Genomic DNA, 17,388 nt, shown 5'->3' with positions numbered 1-17,388 from the left:
CACCCAGGGCCTGGTCTTCCTTCACCAGAGTATTGTCATTCTGGGGCTTATTAACCAAGACTTTCAGGGCTAGGCCAGAGCATGGCCCTGAGCATAAATCCCAGAGGAGGGAAGGACTGAAGCTCAGGCGGGAGCGGAGGAGTCAGTCTGCAGTCTCCCCAGCTGGGTCATCAGAGCAGCCTCTGCTTCTCTTTTGGCCCTGTCTCTAAGGGGTCGCTGGCCTGGCTGGAGAGACCTGTTCCTGAGGCAGAAGAGCTACCCTCAGACTGTAGACCCCAGGAGACCTGGAGGGTGGGGGTACTTCAGAGTCACAACTGTCTTGTCCCTGACTCATGTGGAGCTGAGCCTCTGATCTCCGATGTCAGTAGCTCCCCAGGTTTTGACTGTGTGGGCTAGTCAGGGAAAAGGGGACTGGAGGGAAGTGGGTCCTCCTCTCTCAGCCTTGGGCTCTTGGTGGGCTTGGCATTGGGCCTGGAGGTTGGACATAAACAACCAGACTAGGGACTGTACTGAAATAGATTCATTCTGTCCTGTGCTGGGCTTCTCCTGTCCATTCACGAGACCCTGTGAAACCCCAGTCCTTGGCAGCTGGGGCCTGGACAGTTAGCTTCCTGTTCTGTTTCCTGGCCCCATTTTGGCCCTCCCTGTGCCATAAAGATAGTACTTAAGGGGCTACTCACTCTTCCTGCATTCACCCACTCATCGTGTGTTTGGTAACTTCTACCCACTGAGCAAAACAGGCCTGGAATGATGGTGACCCTTTTAGGGTCAGCCAGGTAGCAGGAAGAACTCTTTGGGTGGGTTGAGTCACCTAGATAGGCAGTAAAGAAAGTGGATGTCTAGGCCCCTGTTAGTGACCAACTTTGGGAGTTGGCATTTGGATGACCGATGCCTGGAGACGGGTCCTCTGGGGTACACAGTGATCAGAAGTGGAAACGGGGAAACAGCAATGGTAGGTAAAGGTGGAGCTGAGAGATCATGGCACGGGTCAAAGCTTGTGGTAGCTGGTAGACCCCCAAGGACTGGTACACATGGAATCAATTGCCTTTTCCCACCACCTAGCACTTGATGCAGCTTGTCACCTACACCTTGGTTCTCGCTGCCCTCTCTGTCCCTGGAACCAAGTCCCCAAAGCCCCACCATGAGGATGCTCCTCACCGCTGGCAGCTATCAGAGTTCTCAGGGGCCCTGTGCTGATGAGTCAGTGTCTGCCTTCTCTAAGCCAGGGCCCATCTCCTGGCAGGGGCTCAGTGGGTGTTTGTGGAGGAACAGAAGGCTGCTTAGTCAGTCACCCCTGGAATATACTCTGGTGCCTGTCTCCAATGCTGTCACCTTGGGCAGGGACTTAGAGGTGGGGGAAAGGTGGCCTTTGTGGGTACCTGCTACTGCAGATCCAGAGACAACTTACTGCCAGTGAGCACTAGGCAGCCTAGGAACTCCTGGGGACAGGTACTGTGACTACCAGCTTGAGTCCCTAATCCCAGCACACTACCTGGCACACAGTTCATAATTCTGGAATAGTATGAATGGTTAAGTTGCCAGAGGTGTGATGTAGGGAACCTCAGGACCCTAGTCCTGATACATTTGGGGGTCCTCATGTTGCTCTGCCTGGGTTAGAAACCTGTAAATCGTGTATGTTCTAGTAAGGGGAACTTTGGTCTCTACAGGCTGGACTCAGAGATGGAGATCTTGCATTGGGCAGCAAGCCCACCCCTAGACGGGTCTGGGGAGATGTGACCTGAGGTAGCTGGCATGATGCATGTTCCCTCAGGTGGCAGCATCCTGAACGAGAAGTGCTGGACTTGCTCTGCCTGCCCTACTCGCAGCCCAGCCTAGTTCTGTGAACTGAAAAATGGAGCGGTTCTGGAAAGGACCAGGCTATCCTAGGTCCATCATCCTCCACCTCCAATCTTTTTAGGGAAGGTCCCCCCTAGGAGATGATGGGTGTGACCCAGAAGTCAGAACTGAGGCCCTGGAGCTAAAGCTCCAGGATGACATTTCACCAAAACACCTAAAGATTAAAGGAGTGTACTGTGAGGAAGTGTGGAAGCCAGCTGGGGAAAGGGTAGTAGTGCCTGTGTTTGAGGAGGTCTGGTTCCTAGGACCCAGGGTGGGTGAACATCCAGTGGAGGACATACAAGCATTTCCCAGGGGTGGCACTGGAGTTAGAACCATGAAGCACGATTAATTAAAACTCAGAGAAATTGGGGTTAAGCCCAAAGGTTCGAAAATCAAAACGGCCAGCTCTTAACCTCTACCTCAGTCTGAAATGGCGATCCTGCTTCCAGGAAATCTCAGAATGAGATTGTGCCCGAGAGCTGTCTCCTCCCGTTTTATAATTCTACTTCTGGAATTAAAGGCGTGCACCACTACCGCCTGGTTTCTATGGCAAGCTAGTGTGGCCACTGGGATTATAGTGTGCGTTTTATCGTTGCCTGATCTGTAAGGCTGGCCAGTGTGGCTGTTTTGCCTAAGGATCAGAAAAGTAAGTTTTATTTATTAAAATAAAAGTGAAGTGCCACTACAGGGCCAGCTCACTCTGACACCAGACCTCATTTGGTTGGATTGACGCCTCTGAAAGGCCTCTGGAGGCTTGGCTACCTGGTCCCTTGCACTTCCTGTTTTGGCAAAAATGCTCAGGTGTAGTTCTGCGAGTGCTAGGGAGACGAGGGCCAGCGGCTCTGCATGTGGGCTGCTCCAGTCCATACCCAGCTCAGAGCTCACACTGGCTCCAGATGTTCTCCGGGTGTGCCCTACCTTCCTCAGAGGCTTTTACCTGTGTCATTGATATGTTGGGCCTGTTACTCAGTGTAGCCTCTCTAGCTTGAGAATGCAGCGCTAACAACTTCAGCTGCTAGGATGCCTCCCTCAAGATTTTACCTTCTGCCAGGCAGTGGCCAGTAGCTGACATGGGCCAAGGTCACACTAAATTGCCTCCACAGCGCAGTTCTGTGCAGGAATGCAAATACTGTGGCTGCAAGACCTGTTTTGTCTCTCAGTGTCCAGCCTTGCTCAGGTCTGGCACATTACTAGACACTCCGTGAACTACTATGAGAGTGGATTGAGTGGCTGGTAACTTGTCATCTGAGGCACGGGGCACATACTAGAGTTGAGCGGAAGAAAATACATGTCTCTAGAAGTTCACAGAACACGCCTGATCTCGTCTGATCTCGGAAACTAAGCAGGGTCAGGCCTGGTTAGTACGTGGATGGGAGAAGTTCCCAGAGGGGTTGGGCCGTTGAGGTTCGCCATACCAGGTACTCGTGGGCATATTCGAGGGACAGTCTGACACCATCAGGTCCTGTGCCTGCTTCAAGGGATTCAACTTGAGGAGGAGTCTGAGCTGACTGCAGCATCTTCCAGCCTTGGGCCTACAAGGAGTGAGTGACACAGTCCTCCAAGTGGACTCGCCAAGCCTCTGGCTAACACCTGCCAAGGGTCACTGTGGGCAGAAAGTGAACCTCTTCCAGCTGGGGCTTCTAAGACTCCAAACTGATAAGGGAAGTCTGGTCAGATGCAGCCCGTCTAAGTCGAGGGTGAGAGATTGTGAGCAGGGACATCGTCCAAACTCTACAGAGTAGAATGTGGGGCATCTGGATGCCTGAGGCTATGGGGAATGGCCTCCTCCCAGGCCGGACTTAATTCCCTGGAGACTGAATTGAACCAACCTTTCTCTTTCACGCTGGCCTTTTCAGTCATCTGCCAGTCCATCCTCTGTGCTTCTACCAGTGCTGAAAACACTTCCTCTGACACAGCAGTTCCACTGCCACCAATTTACCCCATGGCTATGCTGGCAAAGCAGACTCGGAGCCACGAGCGGGGCTGCTTGCTGCGGCATTTTATAATACCCAGAGACAACCTGTGTGGCCATCTCCAGCCACAACTGCAGCACAGGAAGTAGGGGTGTACTGTCTGCGCTGCTGTGGCGGGACCCTGAGACTCCCAAGGCTGGTAAGTGTACAGGGAGGGTACTAAGTATATATATATAGTTGTGTGCTTAGGACACACACATCGTGACATGTGGAAAACAGGCTGGATTACACCTGGAGAGGACTAGGGGTTGCTCAGTGTTACCTTAGACTTTAGAAAAGTACAAACGTTACCTGTTTACTTGGTGTTCAAGGTCTCATGAACCATCCCAACTGCCTTCCCAACCCCCAACACTCCCTGTTCCCAGGCAGCTGACACACCAGGCTCCTTCCTCTCTCACATCTTCCTGGTGACCCCTCTTGCCCACATCTCCCCCAGTCCTGCAGTCCCTGCTAAGCTCTGAAGTTAGCTATGAAGTAGAAGAGCTAGCTGGGGTGGGACAGACTGGGTGACCCGGGGCTAACACTGTTGGATGGTGTTACCCAGCTCCAAGGTCTCTCCGTGTTCTTCCCATAGGAAGCCTGCGTATTCACAGCCAACAGGGCCACCCCACCCAAGGCCGTGGCACAGTGGCAGTTACCCAATGATTTGTGACAAGTGAAAAGTCCCTGTAGATAGGCTCACCCATATATGAGCAATGTGGCTCTTGGGCTCTGTGGGCTCCACCGAGGCCCCAGATGTGATCACAGATCAGAGATGCAGTGGGCACGCTCCGTCTCTCTGCTGTGTCCACCTACGCTCCCCACAGGCACTGGGCCAGCTTTCTCAGCAAGCGTCCACACGCAGGTCTGTGTGCCCAGGTGTGGACGAGGGCAGCTGCTCGGAGCATCAGCTGTGGAAGTGTGTGGCCGCTCATGTTAGAGAATGAGGTGCCTTCCACATGCTCCATGCAGTGCATGCCTGCAGCAGTGGCCTTTACTGCACAGCCACCCTGTTGTGCACAGGGCACAATGTTGACGCTATTTGGAGAGCAGCTCCAAATCAAGTAAGCCCGTGACGTGGGAAATTAGGGCTCTACAATAAAGAGTCTCTTCAGAGCCTCTGCAGTCACTGACGGATGTGTGTACAATTTAATAGCTCAGCAGTTAAGAGCACTGGTTGCCCTTCCAGAGGAGCCAGGATCAGTTCCCAGCACCACAGAGCAGCTCACAACCAGTTGTGACTCCAGTTCTGAGGGAGCTGATCCTATCTTCCAGCCCCTTTGGGCACTAGGCACTCATGGGTACATATACAAACAGACAAAACACCTGTATACATTAAAAAGAAAAATTTCCCCAAGAACTTAGCACACATTTATAGTACCTGTCATGAGGCAGGCCACACAGACTCATAGCTACAATCTTCAAAATTAGAAAGGGGGCGGGGCAGGGATGTGGCTCAGTGGTACAGTACTTTTCATAGGGTCAATCCCCAGTACCAAAAGAAAACAAAAACAAGAGACAGGGTATGGTGGCACAGGCCTGAAATTCCAGTACTCTAGATGTTAAGGCCTGAGGATGGCAAGTTCAAGGCAAGGCTAAGTATACAGCAATACTTTGTCTCAAAAACAAAGGGGGGTGGGGGAGAGAAAGCCTAAAGCTCTAAGGGAAGTGATACTAGCCTCAGGGTTTGAATGAGGAAACAGAAACTCAGGCACCGCTCATCTGAGTCCAGATGAGTCCAAAGCACAGCTGCTTCAGGGCCTGTACTTGTAAGAGACAAGGAGGCACATGGCGTGCTCAACATTCAGCACCTCACAAACAAGCTCTCACCAACACAGGCACCAATGCAATACAAAGACTCTTTATTGTCCGCAAGGCCACCAGACCGAGAAGGCGTGGGAGGCTTGCCCAGGCCCAGGCCCCACATTCCTAGGACGTAAGCTCCTCAGAGGCAGGAGTAGGGTGTCAGGCCCCTGAAGTTCACACAGCACCATGCAAATACAGAGCTAAAAACTTCCTGAACGTCTCTGGCTGGAAATCAACAGGCCCAGCGGGTTCCTAGAAAGAACACAGACCATTAGGATCCGTAACAGCAAAGGAGACAGGTCACTCTTCCGTGACTCGTTAGTGACCAGCGGTGAATTGCCATCTTTCCCCCACATCAGCTCTCTGTGACCAAGGGCACTGAGGAGCTGGTACTGCAGATGTGCTGAGGGCTTCAACTGCTCTGCTTCCTAAGTCCTCTCCCTCCAACCACTGGGACATGACAACAACTCCCCATTCTACACTGGCTTGCACTGGCTTGGACTTGTGTCCACTGCTGGAGGCCCAGGAGAGATGTGGATCTGGCTCCTATCCTCAGGAAACTTCTAATCGGGTGTTTAAAAACAGACTTCAATAGAGAAGCAACACAAAGAGACTAAGGCAGTCTGTGTGTGTGACTAACTTACTGACTTTCCCTCAAGTAGAATGAACCTGGAAGAAAAGGAAAAGGAGGGGTACACATGAGGGCAGGAAGGGCCAAGGCAAGATTAGTGCCCAAGCCCATGGTGGTGGGTGTGGAGGCAGGAATAGAACTGGAAAGGTGAAGTGGGAGCCCTGACCAGCAGGCCTGCCACTGAGTTCATACTCTAGGAGAAAGGCAGCCTGGAGACTGAAGCCGGGAAGGAAACGACTCTATCCTGTGACTGACGGGGATGTGGCTGGTGAATGTGCATGAGACATGGAAGCCAGTGAGGGGTCCAGACTCACACAGCACAGGGGAGAAACACACTGTGGCTGGAAGCCACAGCAGAACTGACTGTGTGACTATCAGAATTCCACTGAGCCAGTCTGCATGCAGCCCGTGTACGGCACAGCGGGTCACAGACCCCACAGCACCTGTGCTCTGCCCTCTCATCCTGAGTGCTTCTCACTGTATCGTAGCCTGAGCCACTGCAGAGCAAGCTGGACTCAGCTGAGCCCTGGGTGTGGCAGGGGCACAGGAGGAGACCCATGTGCTGACGGTGACTGTGGTCCTCCCACAAGACCACAATGTGATGCTGCCACAGGGTCCAGCAAGGCACTGAAGCAGGCCGGGGAGTGGACACAGGGACAGTCTCCCACAGCAGAAACTGAAGAGAAGGGGAGGCAGATGTGGCTGTTCAGTTCCTAGAGCCCCCGCTGCCAGACCAGGCTCGACCCAGGCTCACCCTGGATAGACAAGTCAAGGTCTGCTGTAATCTCCCAGGTTTGAGGTATCTGGACTTACCAACACCACCTTCCTTTTGATGACGGGGCGACACCAGAAGTGCCGGTAAAGGAGCTGGTCTGAGTCTATCCATACCAAATTCTTGATGCCCTCATTAGAGGCCAGATCTGTGGTGTTCAACTGCAACACGAGGAACTGGAAGACACGGCCATCAGTGCCCACGCTCTGCACGACTATGGGCTGCTCCAAGACCTTGGTGGCATTCTAAGAAAAGTGGACAAGAAAATGATGTGGCAGAAGAGTGCACACCAGGGGGCCCAAATTCCACCCTTTAAAACACCCATGGCTTCACCTCAGGGCAGGTGAGGCAGACCGAGGAGTTCCACAGTCCACAGCCAGGCCTCCCCATTCACCCAGCCAGGCCTCTCCTCACCTAGCCTGGCCTTCTCTGTCTCAAGACCCCAGAAACTTGCTCTTCAACCCCAGTACTAACTCCCACTGCTGACTGGCAATTACTGGGCAAGGCTTGAAGTTCAGGAGAGCCAGGAGGTTAATGGAGGGAATCCCTCAAACCTCTGCCTTACCCAATAAGACAACAGTGACATCAGCTATCAAAGGCTGACTTGGAAGCTCATCATTAGACCTGCCATTCACTCCATCTGATAGATAAGACACAGACCCAACTTGGCAGACTGGCCTGTCTGAAGTCACAGACTGACCAGATGTGCTGGTATGTCTGTCGTGCTCTCGGGGGCCCGGCATCACTGGACACTCCTGAAAGCGGGACCACCTACACCGCAGTCATCTGAGCTTCAGTTACTTACTGCAGCATGTAGGTCACACTCCTGGAGGGTGTACTCCAGGCACGTCACAGTCAGGGCCAGTACTGATCTCACTGTAGCAGTATCAACACTCAGGAGTTACAGGAGCTTAGTCCAGGCACCCTGCCTGTTTTTCATAGATAGACGCATATTCCTGCTTCACAGACTGAAGTGCAGGCTTCGAGGTGTTTGTTCAAGGCCACCCCAAGGCGTAGGCTAAGTTGGGTAGCCCCACTGTCTAGGCTGTAGCTGGTGCCCCAGTGTATCTATCTGACAGCAGTGCCTCTTTCATTCTTAAGTGGGGTTTTTTTTTTTTTTTGGCTGATTGTTTTTGTTCTTGTTCTTTTTCCCCAGTGTAACTCTGTATAGTCCTGGAACTCATTCTGTAGACCAGGCTGGCCTAGAACTCAGAGATCTACCTTCCTCTGCCTCCCAAGTGCTGGATTAAAGGTGTGCCCCAAACTGCCTGGCTCCTAAGTGTGATCGTTTGGGTAACTCTATGGCCTGCCTCTGCATACTTTGTAGTAATGCAGACTGCTGCTGGCCACAGATCCTGCAGTCTAGTCACGAGAAGCAGGGCACTCCGATGCAACATGCTGCTGCCTTGCCCTCAGGGCTCACCTGACTTTAGGACTAGCTAATGGAAGTCCCAAGTACGTGCCACACCAGGGATGTTGGTCTCAGAAATACCTGTGCTAGCTGCATGAGAAATAAATACAAAGAGAAGTACCTGTAAGTGTTAGCTGAGATTCGGTATTGACTCTTATCTCCCTCTACAGATCAATAAAACTGCAGGTAGTACATAAACTTCTCAGCAATTTTACCTTTTACATGGAGGCTCGTCCCATAACTGCTCAACTTCACGGCCCCAGGAATAATTTGTACCTGGAGACGGTGGAGGAGGCTGCCTCTTCTATCTAACTGGGCGGTAATTAGCCAGCACTGCTACCTAGGCCCTTCTGGCGATAGCCGGCAGCGACCACACTGAGCCCGTGGCCTGGAACATGGAATGTTGCTGCTTCCTTTCTCCGCCCAAACTGGAGGCAGCACATCCTTTAGAAGCTGTAGGAATCACAGATCAGCCTCTGCTTTCCCACTCATTAGCTGTGGGATCATGGGTGATTTACCTAATCTTACAGAGAGTTCAGGAAGTCTACAGCGAGGGAAAGTCTAAAGCCAGCTGCCCACTATCCGCCCACTGTTAAGACATAAAAAGGTCACATGAGGATGCCACAGTTGCTAATCTCTCTGGTTCTAGCTCTTACCATGCTGGGGATTGAACCTGGGGACTTCTACACACTAGAAAGATGCTCCAGCACTCAGCTATATCCCACTCCAGGCCCTCGGCTCTATGATCAGAAACATAATTATCCTTCCCGAGCTTGTCTTCTACAAAGTGAGGCTGACAGCGCCTGCCACACAGGCTGTTCAAAAGAACAAACCATGTGAGAAGCTCTACAACTTTATTGGGGGGTTTCCAAACTCCAGTTTGCACTAGCCTCACCAGGGGGGCTTTTTAAATGCTGACTCCTGGGCCCCACTGCAGAGCTTCTGGTTCAGTGGGTCTATGAAGTACATGCTCACCAAGCTTCTACAGGACACCAGTGGTGTCCACAGTTTGTTAAGGTGTGGGGTGTGTCAGGTGCTCAATACAGAACATTCTACTCCCCACTCAGGCAGCCAACCAAACCAACCCTGCCAGCACTCACCCCAGGCAGGACAGATGCAAATCCTAATTCCCGACCACGGGCCTGAGGCGCTACTCAAGACCTGAGAGAACAGGAGCTCTCAGAAATATGCCCCATGTTCCCATTCCCACCTGGCAACCAAGCCTTTCCTCGTCCTGAGACAGCGTTCATTTCAACCACTCAGCCTCCATTCTACACCATCTAGGTGTTGGGACTTCCTCTTAATATTGAGGGCCACCAAGTGGTATCTTGTTTCTGTACCCACCCTGAACTGATAGTGACTGCCTGGCCTCACCTCCTGGGCCTCCTGATGGTGCCGCCTGCTCCAAATCTGACCCCACAGAGCAGACTGGGGCGTGGAGCCCAGACACACATAGGCTTCTGAGTAGGGTATGCCCTGTACCCCTCCTTCCCCCACACTTCCTGCTGCAAAGTGAAGGGTGAAGTGGCTAGTTTGCTGTGAGCCTATGGCACACTGGGAAGTGGAGCTCCAAATGACACCGAGGGCAGCTGTGTCTGGATACCAGACCCAGTCAGCCCCCAGGAGAGGTCAGTTGGTTGCTACAAGTTAAGAGGAAGTGCATTTGGGCTGGAGAGATGGCTCAGAGGTTAAGAGTATTGTCCGTTCTTCCAAAGGTCCTGAGTTCAATTCCCAGCAACCACATGGTGGCTCACAACTATCTGTAATAGGGTCTGGTGCCCTCTTCTGGCCTGCAGGCATACACACTGACAGAATATTGTATACATAATAAATATTTTTTTTAAAAAAAAAAAAAAAGAGGAAGTACATTTTCCTGAGATTCCTCAGTCAAACTCAAAGTCCGTCCCCATTCCATTCTTCCTGGGAGTGGTCTTTACAGCAGGAGGCCAAGCCCGCAGAAAGCAGATCTATGGTCTTCTGCACACACATACCCCATAGAGAAGCCGAGCCTGAGCCAGGGCATTTGCAAAAGCAAACAGGAGCATCTTGGCCCTTAGCTGTTCCGGAAGGAAGCGTTGTGGCCGTAAATTGGCCTTTTCCAGGAAATACAAGGTGTGGGGATAGGGGTAAGGGTAGCCCTCCCGGAATCCTGCAAGAGAAGAGACAGGAAAGGTGAGGAGGCATAGACTAATCAGCCTGCCACAGAGCCTCAGGACACTCCTCTTGCCCTTGGCTAAGGACAGGTAATAAAGACTCATAGGAGACATCAGTACGTAAGCCACAACGCTTTAAATGTTACTTTTTGGCTCATCATAGAAAATACGTGCCAACTTGTGGCAGGTGCTTCCTACACACACATTCTAACTCCACCCACTTGCTCTCATCCAAGCGCACAGATGACAGTGACACCAAAACATGGGTAACTAAAAGCCATGGTCATAACTAGGGAGAAGGCAGAAGTCAGTGCTCTACTGTTAGTAACAAATGACTTGCCTCATACTTCACAGCTTCAGGTTAGCACCTGTTCACTTCAGACAAGACATTGTCAAGTCATGAATATCTCAAGTGATTATGAATAAATCTCCGGTGGGATGGGGCTTCTAGAAACAAGTGCCTGGAATCTGTGCACGTGGGTGCAGAGGAAGGAGAAAGACACTGGGGACACGGGCTCAGAAAAAACAGAAGAGTGCTCGCTGAGAGATGGGGCTTCCCTGCAGGCCTTGGTCCTGCAGGCTGCTCCACTCTGCAGAGCAGACTCCCGGCACACACTCCACACGGGGCTCTAGACAGGAAGCAACAAGAGCCCAAGTGGAGCCTGCTGCTGCCTGTGAGGAGCCCGCAGTCTAGAGGGGAACCAGACGGGAAAATCAATCACACCCCAGCACAGAGACGTGTCAAGATCCAGGGTGACTCAGGGCTGTGTGATGATAAATGAAAAGTCCCTGATTGAGACTGAAAGTTCAGCGTTTCTGGGGGAAGTGACTGTGAACATGAATGGCAGCAGATTAAGAGTTAGGAAGCATGGGCTGCCACACAGATCCTAGAAGATAATGCGTATGTGCTGCCAAGCACCCAGAACTATTAGCACATCCTTTCTCTTAAAGAAGTAATAAATAGAAAGCACGTCCTCATGTCTGCTCCTCTTTGCTCACCTGTGTCATCTTCCACGTCACAGACATGGCATTTCTGAAGATCGATGGTAGGAGATATGGGATAGAATGTTTCAAGAACGTGACTTTCGGTAGCTTCTACCTCCTCTCTGGAGGCAATGGTGGGCAGAGGGTCCTTGGCTCTCAATATAGCACCACTAGAACCTCGGACCTGAAGGAGAAGAGACTCTAAAATAGGGAAAAGACAATTAGTCTAACCTGGTCTTTATACAGCTTTCAAGTGTGAAACCATCATCCTCCACAAACCTCAAGTCCAAGTCTGCTACAGGTTTTTTAGATGACCAGCCTGGTCATAGGACACACATATGGCATTAGAACATTAACCCTGAGCCCCTGAGAGGCTGAGGAACTAGAACATTCTACTCCCTGGGTGCTCTTCTGATGAACCCCAAGGCTCCTGACTTGTGGACATCCTTTATCTTCCCAAGCACCAGCTCCAAGCCAGGGACCCAGAAACAGGGCAGAATTACCCTGTGCTCTCAAGGAGGCCTTCATGAAGCAAGTGCTGCTGGGGAAAGCAGAGCCATATGCAGACAGAGCCCTCTGCAAAGCCCAGAGGGCCCCAGAAGGAAGCAAAACCTTCAAATTGGGCAGCAGAGGAAGCACTTGGGAGACAGAGGCAGGTAGACTTCAGTGAGTTCAAGATCAGTTCAAGTCTCCACAGTGAGACTGCCTCAAAAGCAACAGCAAAGGGTATCTGAAGGAGAGGAGTGGGTCTCTGTTACTGGATCAGCTAACTCTTCACCGGTGGGGGCGGGGGCTGTACTGTGCATATGCATGTTCAGCAGTAGCTCTGGGCTCTGGCCACTAGAATTCCATCTCCATCCCCACTCACACCATCTACGTCACGACCATCAATACTGTCTTCAGACACTGCCCAACGCCCCACTGTCTCTGATGGAAGAGCTCTGGGCAGGAGTCTGCCATGCACTGAGAATGAAGACTAGCATGCAAAAGCAGTCCCAGAGTGACTGGGACAGGACCCTGGAGGACACGAGGCATAGAGAGAGAAGTACTGTGAGCAGGGGCAGGAGGGAGGGTTTCAGATCCAGGCAAAGGGCCAGATTCTTCTTAACAACAGAGCGAGAAAAGCCAGCCAGACCAGAGCACCTCAGGTAAGATGGATTAGCATGTATTCTACATGGGGATGCAGATGGCCAGAGGAGACACACTCGCAGCAAACTAATCAATGAGCCTGGTGTGAAAATGCGGAAATGGTGTCTGCATTGTTCCCATGGGAAGCCACATGCCACCTGACAAAATGTTAGAAGGACTGTTGTCTGGATCCTGACTGGATCCGAGTGGCACCACCCTCTGCAGGTGCCGGGTTTCAGAGAGTAAAATCCCTGTGTGAAGGTAATGGATCAGGACTGTTCTAAGATCGATCAGAAATCGGTTTGGTCAATGGCACTGTCATTTAATTAGCGTACAGCCTCCCAAGATATGTAAAAAATAGATACTACATCTGCAGATGGATAACTTCTGCAGTAATTGCACCTCAAGATTGGTTTCCTAAGGCATTTCCTGTTTCCTCACACAAATGTGCCTGGACCTCTCCTAACCTTGGGTTTTAGATTCTCCCCACAGATCACTCTAGTGTGGTTTCTAATTCAATTCCCTCCACATCCCTCCTCCGTGACAGCTCAAAATGGGGCAGTTTAATTAGAGGTAATACTTGACAATGGGCCAACAAATACTCTCCATTAATGAGGTGCACTAATTTCCTTAGTGGTGCCATTACCTCTGCCAGGCTGACTCCTTGCCAGAAGTCCATATGCAAAGAGGGGAGATGGGGAAACCTGCTCAGACAGCCCAAGGCTCCCAGGTATTCCACAGCTGCTTCCCTTGCTCCACAATCCCATCACCTAGAACACCTGAACCAACACACCTGTCCGAAACGCCAAGCACACAGCGGGCACAAAGGCGGGCAGGTGGGAAAGCTGGATACCAAAAAGCTGAAAGTGACAAACTTACGGACAGGGCAGGGAGCAGCAGGACAGGTGGTAAGACTAGGACTAGGCGGACATCCCATGATACATGGCAGCCTTGGGTTTCAAACAAGGGAACACGTCAAAAAGACTTGCTGTGTTGGAAGAAGCACTCTACCTTATGCTAACATGGATGTGGAAGGGTGCAGAAGTATGGAAAGGGAAAGACAGCTGCTGAGTGTGGTGAGGGCAGAGGGCAATGTGCTTTATTATTTCCTGTGTTCAGCATTTAAACACTTCCAAGCACACTGTGGGTTCTCAGCAGATATGGTCAGCTGTCCATGGTTGTATGGCAACTTGTTAAAAACAGCAACGAGAAGGGGCATGGTGGTGCCGACTACAGGATCACGAGTCTGAAGTCAGCCTTGTATACCGAGACCCTATAAAGGGCGTGTCTGAACCCCAAGAGTATGTGGCAGGAGCAGGATGGGAGGGCTGGGGTGTGGAGGCGGGGCAAAGAGCACCAGAGAGATTAAACAAACTGAAAAAGAAAACCCAGCAAGACCTTCTAGTATACAGGATGACTAACCTCGGTTCCAGGTGGTGGCTAAGGAGTAGTTTTGGGTAGACATCCGCCTGGCCAGAGAAGGGTGCTTGAGAATCTGGGACTTACACAGCTGGATGAGCCTGTCCACAATGACTGGGCTTTGGAGGAAAATGACATTTGAAGACTTAAAGCAACATGTAACTCCGTATTTCTTAATTGAAAATCTATCTTATTTGGGGGAAACTCACCAGTAGGTCTCTCTCTTGGGGATGTCCTCAGTAGAGTGCCAGAGACGAGCATGAGAGATGATATCCAAAACACGCTCTTCTTGGTTCTCTATGTGATTTCTTGGATCATCAACAAGACTAAGCACTTTCTTGGGAAGGCCTTCTATTAGCTTGGTCTTAGTTAGCCAGAGAGCCTGCTTCATACCTTTGGGGCAATCATCACAAAACAAACAAACAAAAAGAGAGAGAAGACAGTTCAGGAAGAGATGCTCATGCCAACCAGGTAGGACCATGAAGAAAAGGCTGCCTCAAGAGAAGGCTGGGTTTGATTTGAGACATCTGAGGAACAAACCAAAAGAAAACAGTGGATCAAGAGTATGACTTCAAGCCTGGCAGTGGTGGTGCACACCTTTAATTCCAGCACTTAGGAGGGAAAGTCAGGCAGGTCTCTGAGTTCGAGGCCAGCCTGGTCTACAAGAATTAGTTCCAGGACAGGTTCCAAAGTTATAGAGAAACTCTGTCTCAAAAAAACAAAACAAAAAAGATATGAATAATGATCTACTTCAAAGTGCTAAGCTGACTATGGGACTGAGTGCCTGCCATGGGACGGATTCAAAACTTTTTCAAGACAGTTGAGATCCCTGCTGACTCCCTACAGGCAGAGAAATCAAAGCTGTGAGACTAGCTCAGTGGACCAGCCCTTTACTTCAAATCCCTTTTGGTAATCCATATCCTAACCCTGACTAGAGAAGCCCATGCATACCAAACTTATATTATGTCTGAGTCCATCACAGTTACTCAATTCTGTTATTGTTGCACAAATGCAGCCATGGGCAATAACATACACGTGCACATGGTTGTATTCCAGTAAAACTTTATTTACAAAAACAGGGAGCTACTTAATTATCTGATCCCACCTCTGTGACATTATTGCTAGACACCACAGAGCCAATGTTTATGACTCTCTAGCACATACACAAAATATGTAGTATTTAGAGCTACCATTTACCGAATGTCACTTCTGGGTAATGAACTTACCGATAAGATAGATGGGATTTTATGTCACGAAAGGGGAAACTTGGACAAGACAGAGGAGTGTGCTTTAAGTCACTTATCTTTAAGGTGACACAAACCTGAGCCTGTCTACCCTCAAGCCCACCATCTCTCCATAACCCACATCGGCTTCTAAGACTCATATTTTGCAAGGTTTTGTTGTGATTTTATAAGACCTCTTTATGACTTTTGAAAGTGCAGGCAGAAGATACATTTTCAGACAGTTCGATGAGTGCGATCTTCTAGAACACTTGCTGTCCATTACCAGTGACACTCAAGGGGGTTACGTCGTGAGAGATCCTTCACAGCACGTTCAGGGTCCACTGGGAGTGATTAACAGCTAGGAAAATCAGCTTGCAGGTAGGTATAGGAGTGGGCATTCTAGGAGGCTGACCTACGGTTACCAGTTTTCCCAAGCTTATGACTGATTCTCTTAGCCCTCAAGCCCTGTTAGATCTCCTTATTTCCTAGTTATCCTTTAGAAAATCCTGCTCCCACATACCTCAATTGCTTTTGCACTTAGGACCATGCCCTATCATCATCCTGATCCGGGTGAAGATGGACGTTTGAAGAATGAAGGAAGTCTCAATAATCACCTCTGGAAAATAATTCCTGACGACAGTGAGAAGCAGACTGGTTTTGGCTTGAGACACTTAGATCTATTCGTTAAGAATGACAGGCCCCTAAGTGGGTAGACTTTTGGGTGCAAATTCCTTTACACATCCCAGGCTTTTAACAAAAGATACTGACCTAGGAAACTAGTGTTATAGACCTGGTTTCATGATTGAAAGGAAAAGTACTGGCTCAGGACCCCAAGACCAAGTTCTCAGCACAAAGGAGGTGTATTTGCCCCAGAGGGACAAAGGACAGGGAATAAGAGACAATGACAGGAGATAGAAGACAAGGGAGAAGGGAAAGCAAAAAAGAAACGGGGTGGTCGGGGGGAGGTAGGGAACAAGGAAAAAGGGAAAGAGGTATTTGTCCCAAAGTGGGACAAAGAACTGCTTCTGGAAAGAGAAGAGACAGATGTGACACATGGGAAAATGGCAGTTTATAAAGGTAAAGAAGAAAACCCCGTGTTAGGATATGATGTTTAATTTTAATTGAGGCATGTTAACTAGGTAAGTGGGGGGGGGGGGGGGTTGGTTGCCGAACTTCAATACTTTGATGGCTGGACCTTGGTAGTCAGCCTCAGGAGGAGGAAGTGGCCATATAAAGGAATAGATGTGTGTGGGGGGGGGGGGGTAGTTTTAGAAATGTAATCTAACGATTTTTTTTTTTAAATCAAGGCAGAAGGAATGAGAGAGAAGGACAAGGCCTCACAGAGCCATGTTTGCTAGGCCCGGGCTGGCTGGAGTCCCTTCAGCTATCACCGCTCCATGCATGTAGAAGCAAATCACTGTTCCAGCTGGCGATTCTGTGGAATGAGGAGATAACCCTGGAGAGGACACACTCAAATTCTCCATTGCTCTCTCTCCCAGCATTGCTCTTTACATCCCACTTGATCCTGACAACTCTCAGAAGACGGATGTCACTGTGGCTCTACTTAGCAGAGGAAGAAACCGAGACCCTCCCCCGGGTCGGGGTTAGTGCTGAACTGAGAACAGGGTCTCCTCCCGTTCGCCCGGTGGCCTCACCCTCAAGGAGTCGGCAGCGCTGGTGGAATATGTAGCAGGGCTCGTCCTTGTACAGAGGGTGCTCGTGCATCGGGGCCCTGCGGTGAAACCGTGGATCATTCCAGCCGCGATCCCACGGCGGGAAGATGGGCCGAGCCAGCCCCGGGACGAAGTGCATCTTCCCCTCGTAGGTAATGGGCTCCAGACCAGGAATCTCGTACACCCTGTCCAGGGGCCGAGGCTCGGGCTTCCGCGTGGAACGCACGCCCCATTCGTACGCCCCGCGTTTCGGAGCCCCGCAGCCTCCGAGGCCGAGCCTCCCAGAGCCAGTTAACACCCGCAAAGCGGGCCCGGACACCAACGCCATAGCGATCCAGTCGCCACAACACCGCTACCTGGACGCCGCCATCTTTTCCCGCGCAGGGCCTGCCGGGAG

The 17,388-nt window shown here is 50.8% G+C and overlaps 1 protein-coding gene across 1 annotated transcript; it reads right to left on the bottom strand.

Annotated features, from left to right (window-relative positions):
* Positions 1-5,636: 5,636 nt before the first annotated feature.
* On the bottom strand, positions 5,637-17,385 carry Mrpl37 (mitochondrial ribosomal protein L37). Its single transcript, XM_048453267.3, has 7 exons — positions 16,974-17,385; positions 14,305-14,488; positions 14,099-14,214; positions 11,564-11,749; positions 10,403-10,560; positions 7,042-7,245; positions 5,637-5,849 (listed from the first exon to the last, which is right to left on the bottom strand). Exons 1-7 carry the CDS (start codon positions 17,317-17,319, stop codon positions 5,772-5,774), a joined length of 1,272 nt encoding a protein of 423 aa, XP_048309224.3. The 5' UTR covers positions 17,320-17,385; the 3' UTR covers positions 5,637-5,771.
* Between the last annotated feature and the right edge of the window lie 3 nt (positions 17,386-17,388).

This window comes from Myodes glareolus, chromosome 3, assembly GCF_982192425.1.
Source record: "Myodes glareolus chromosome 3, mMyoGla1.1, whole genome shotgun sequence".
NCBI classification, from domain to species: Eukaryota; Metazoa; Chordata; class Mammalia; order Rodentia; family Cricetidae; genus Myodes; species Myodes glareolus.
Note: the sequence above shows the minus strand (reverse complement) of the source record. Positions and strands in the feature narration are given on the sequence as shown.

Excerpts from the sequence above, each read along its gene's own strand:
- Mrpl37 (XM_048453267.3), bottom strand. The coding sequence starts at position 17,319 with ATGGCGTTGGTGTCCGGGCCCGCTTTGCGGGTGTTAACTGGCTCTGGG. Across the intron at positions 7,246-10,402 it reads AGGCTCGGCTTCTCTATGGG|AATGCCACCAAGGTCTTGGA; the intron begins GTATGTGTGTGC and ends CACTTTTCTTAG. Across the intron at positions 5,850-7,041 it reads TCAAAAGGAAGGTGGTGTTG|GAACCCGCTGGGCCTGTTGA; the intron begins GTAAGTCCAGAT and ends TGTTCTTTCTAG.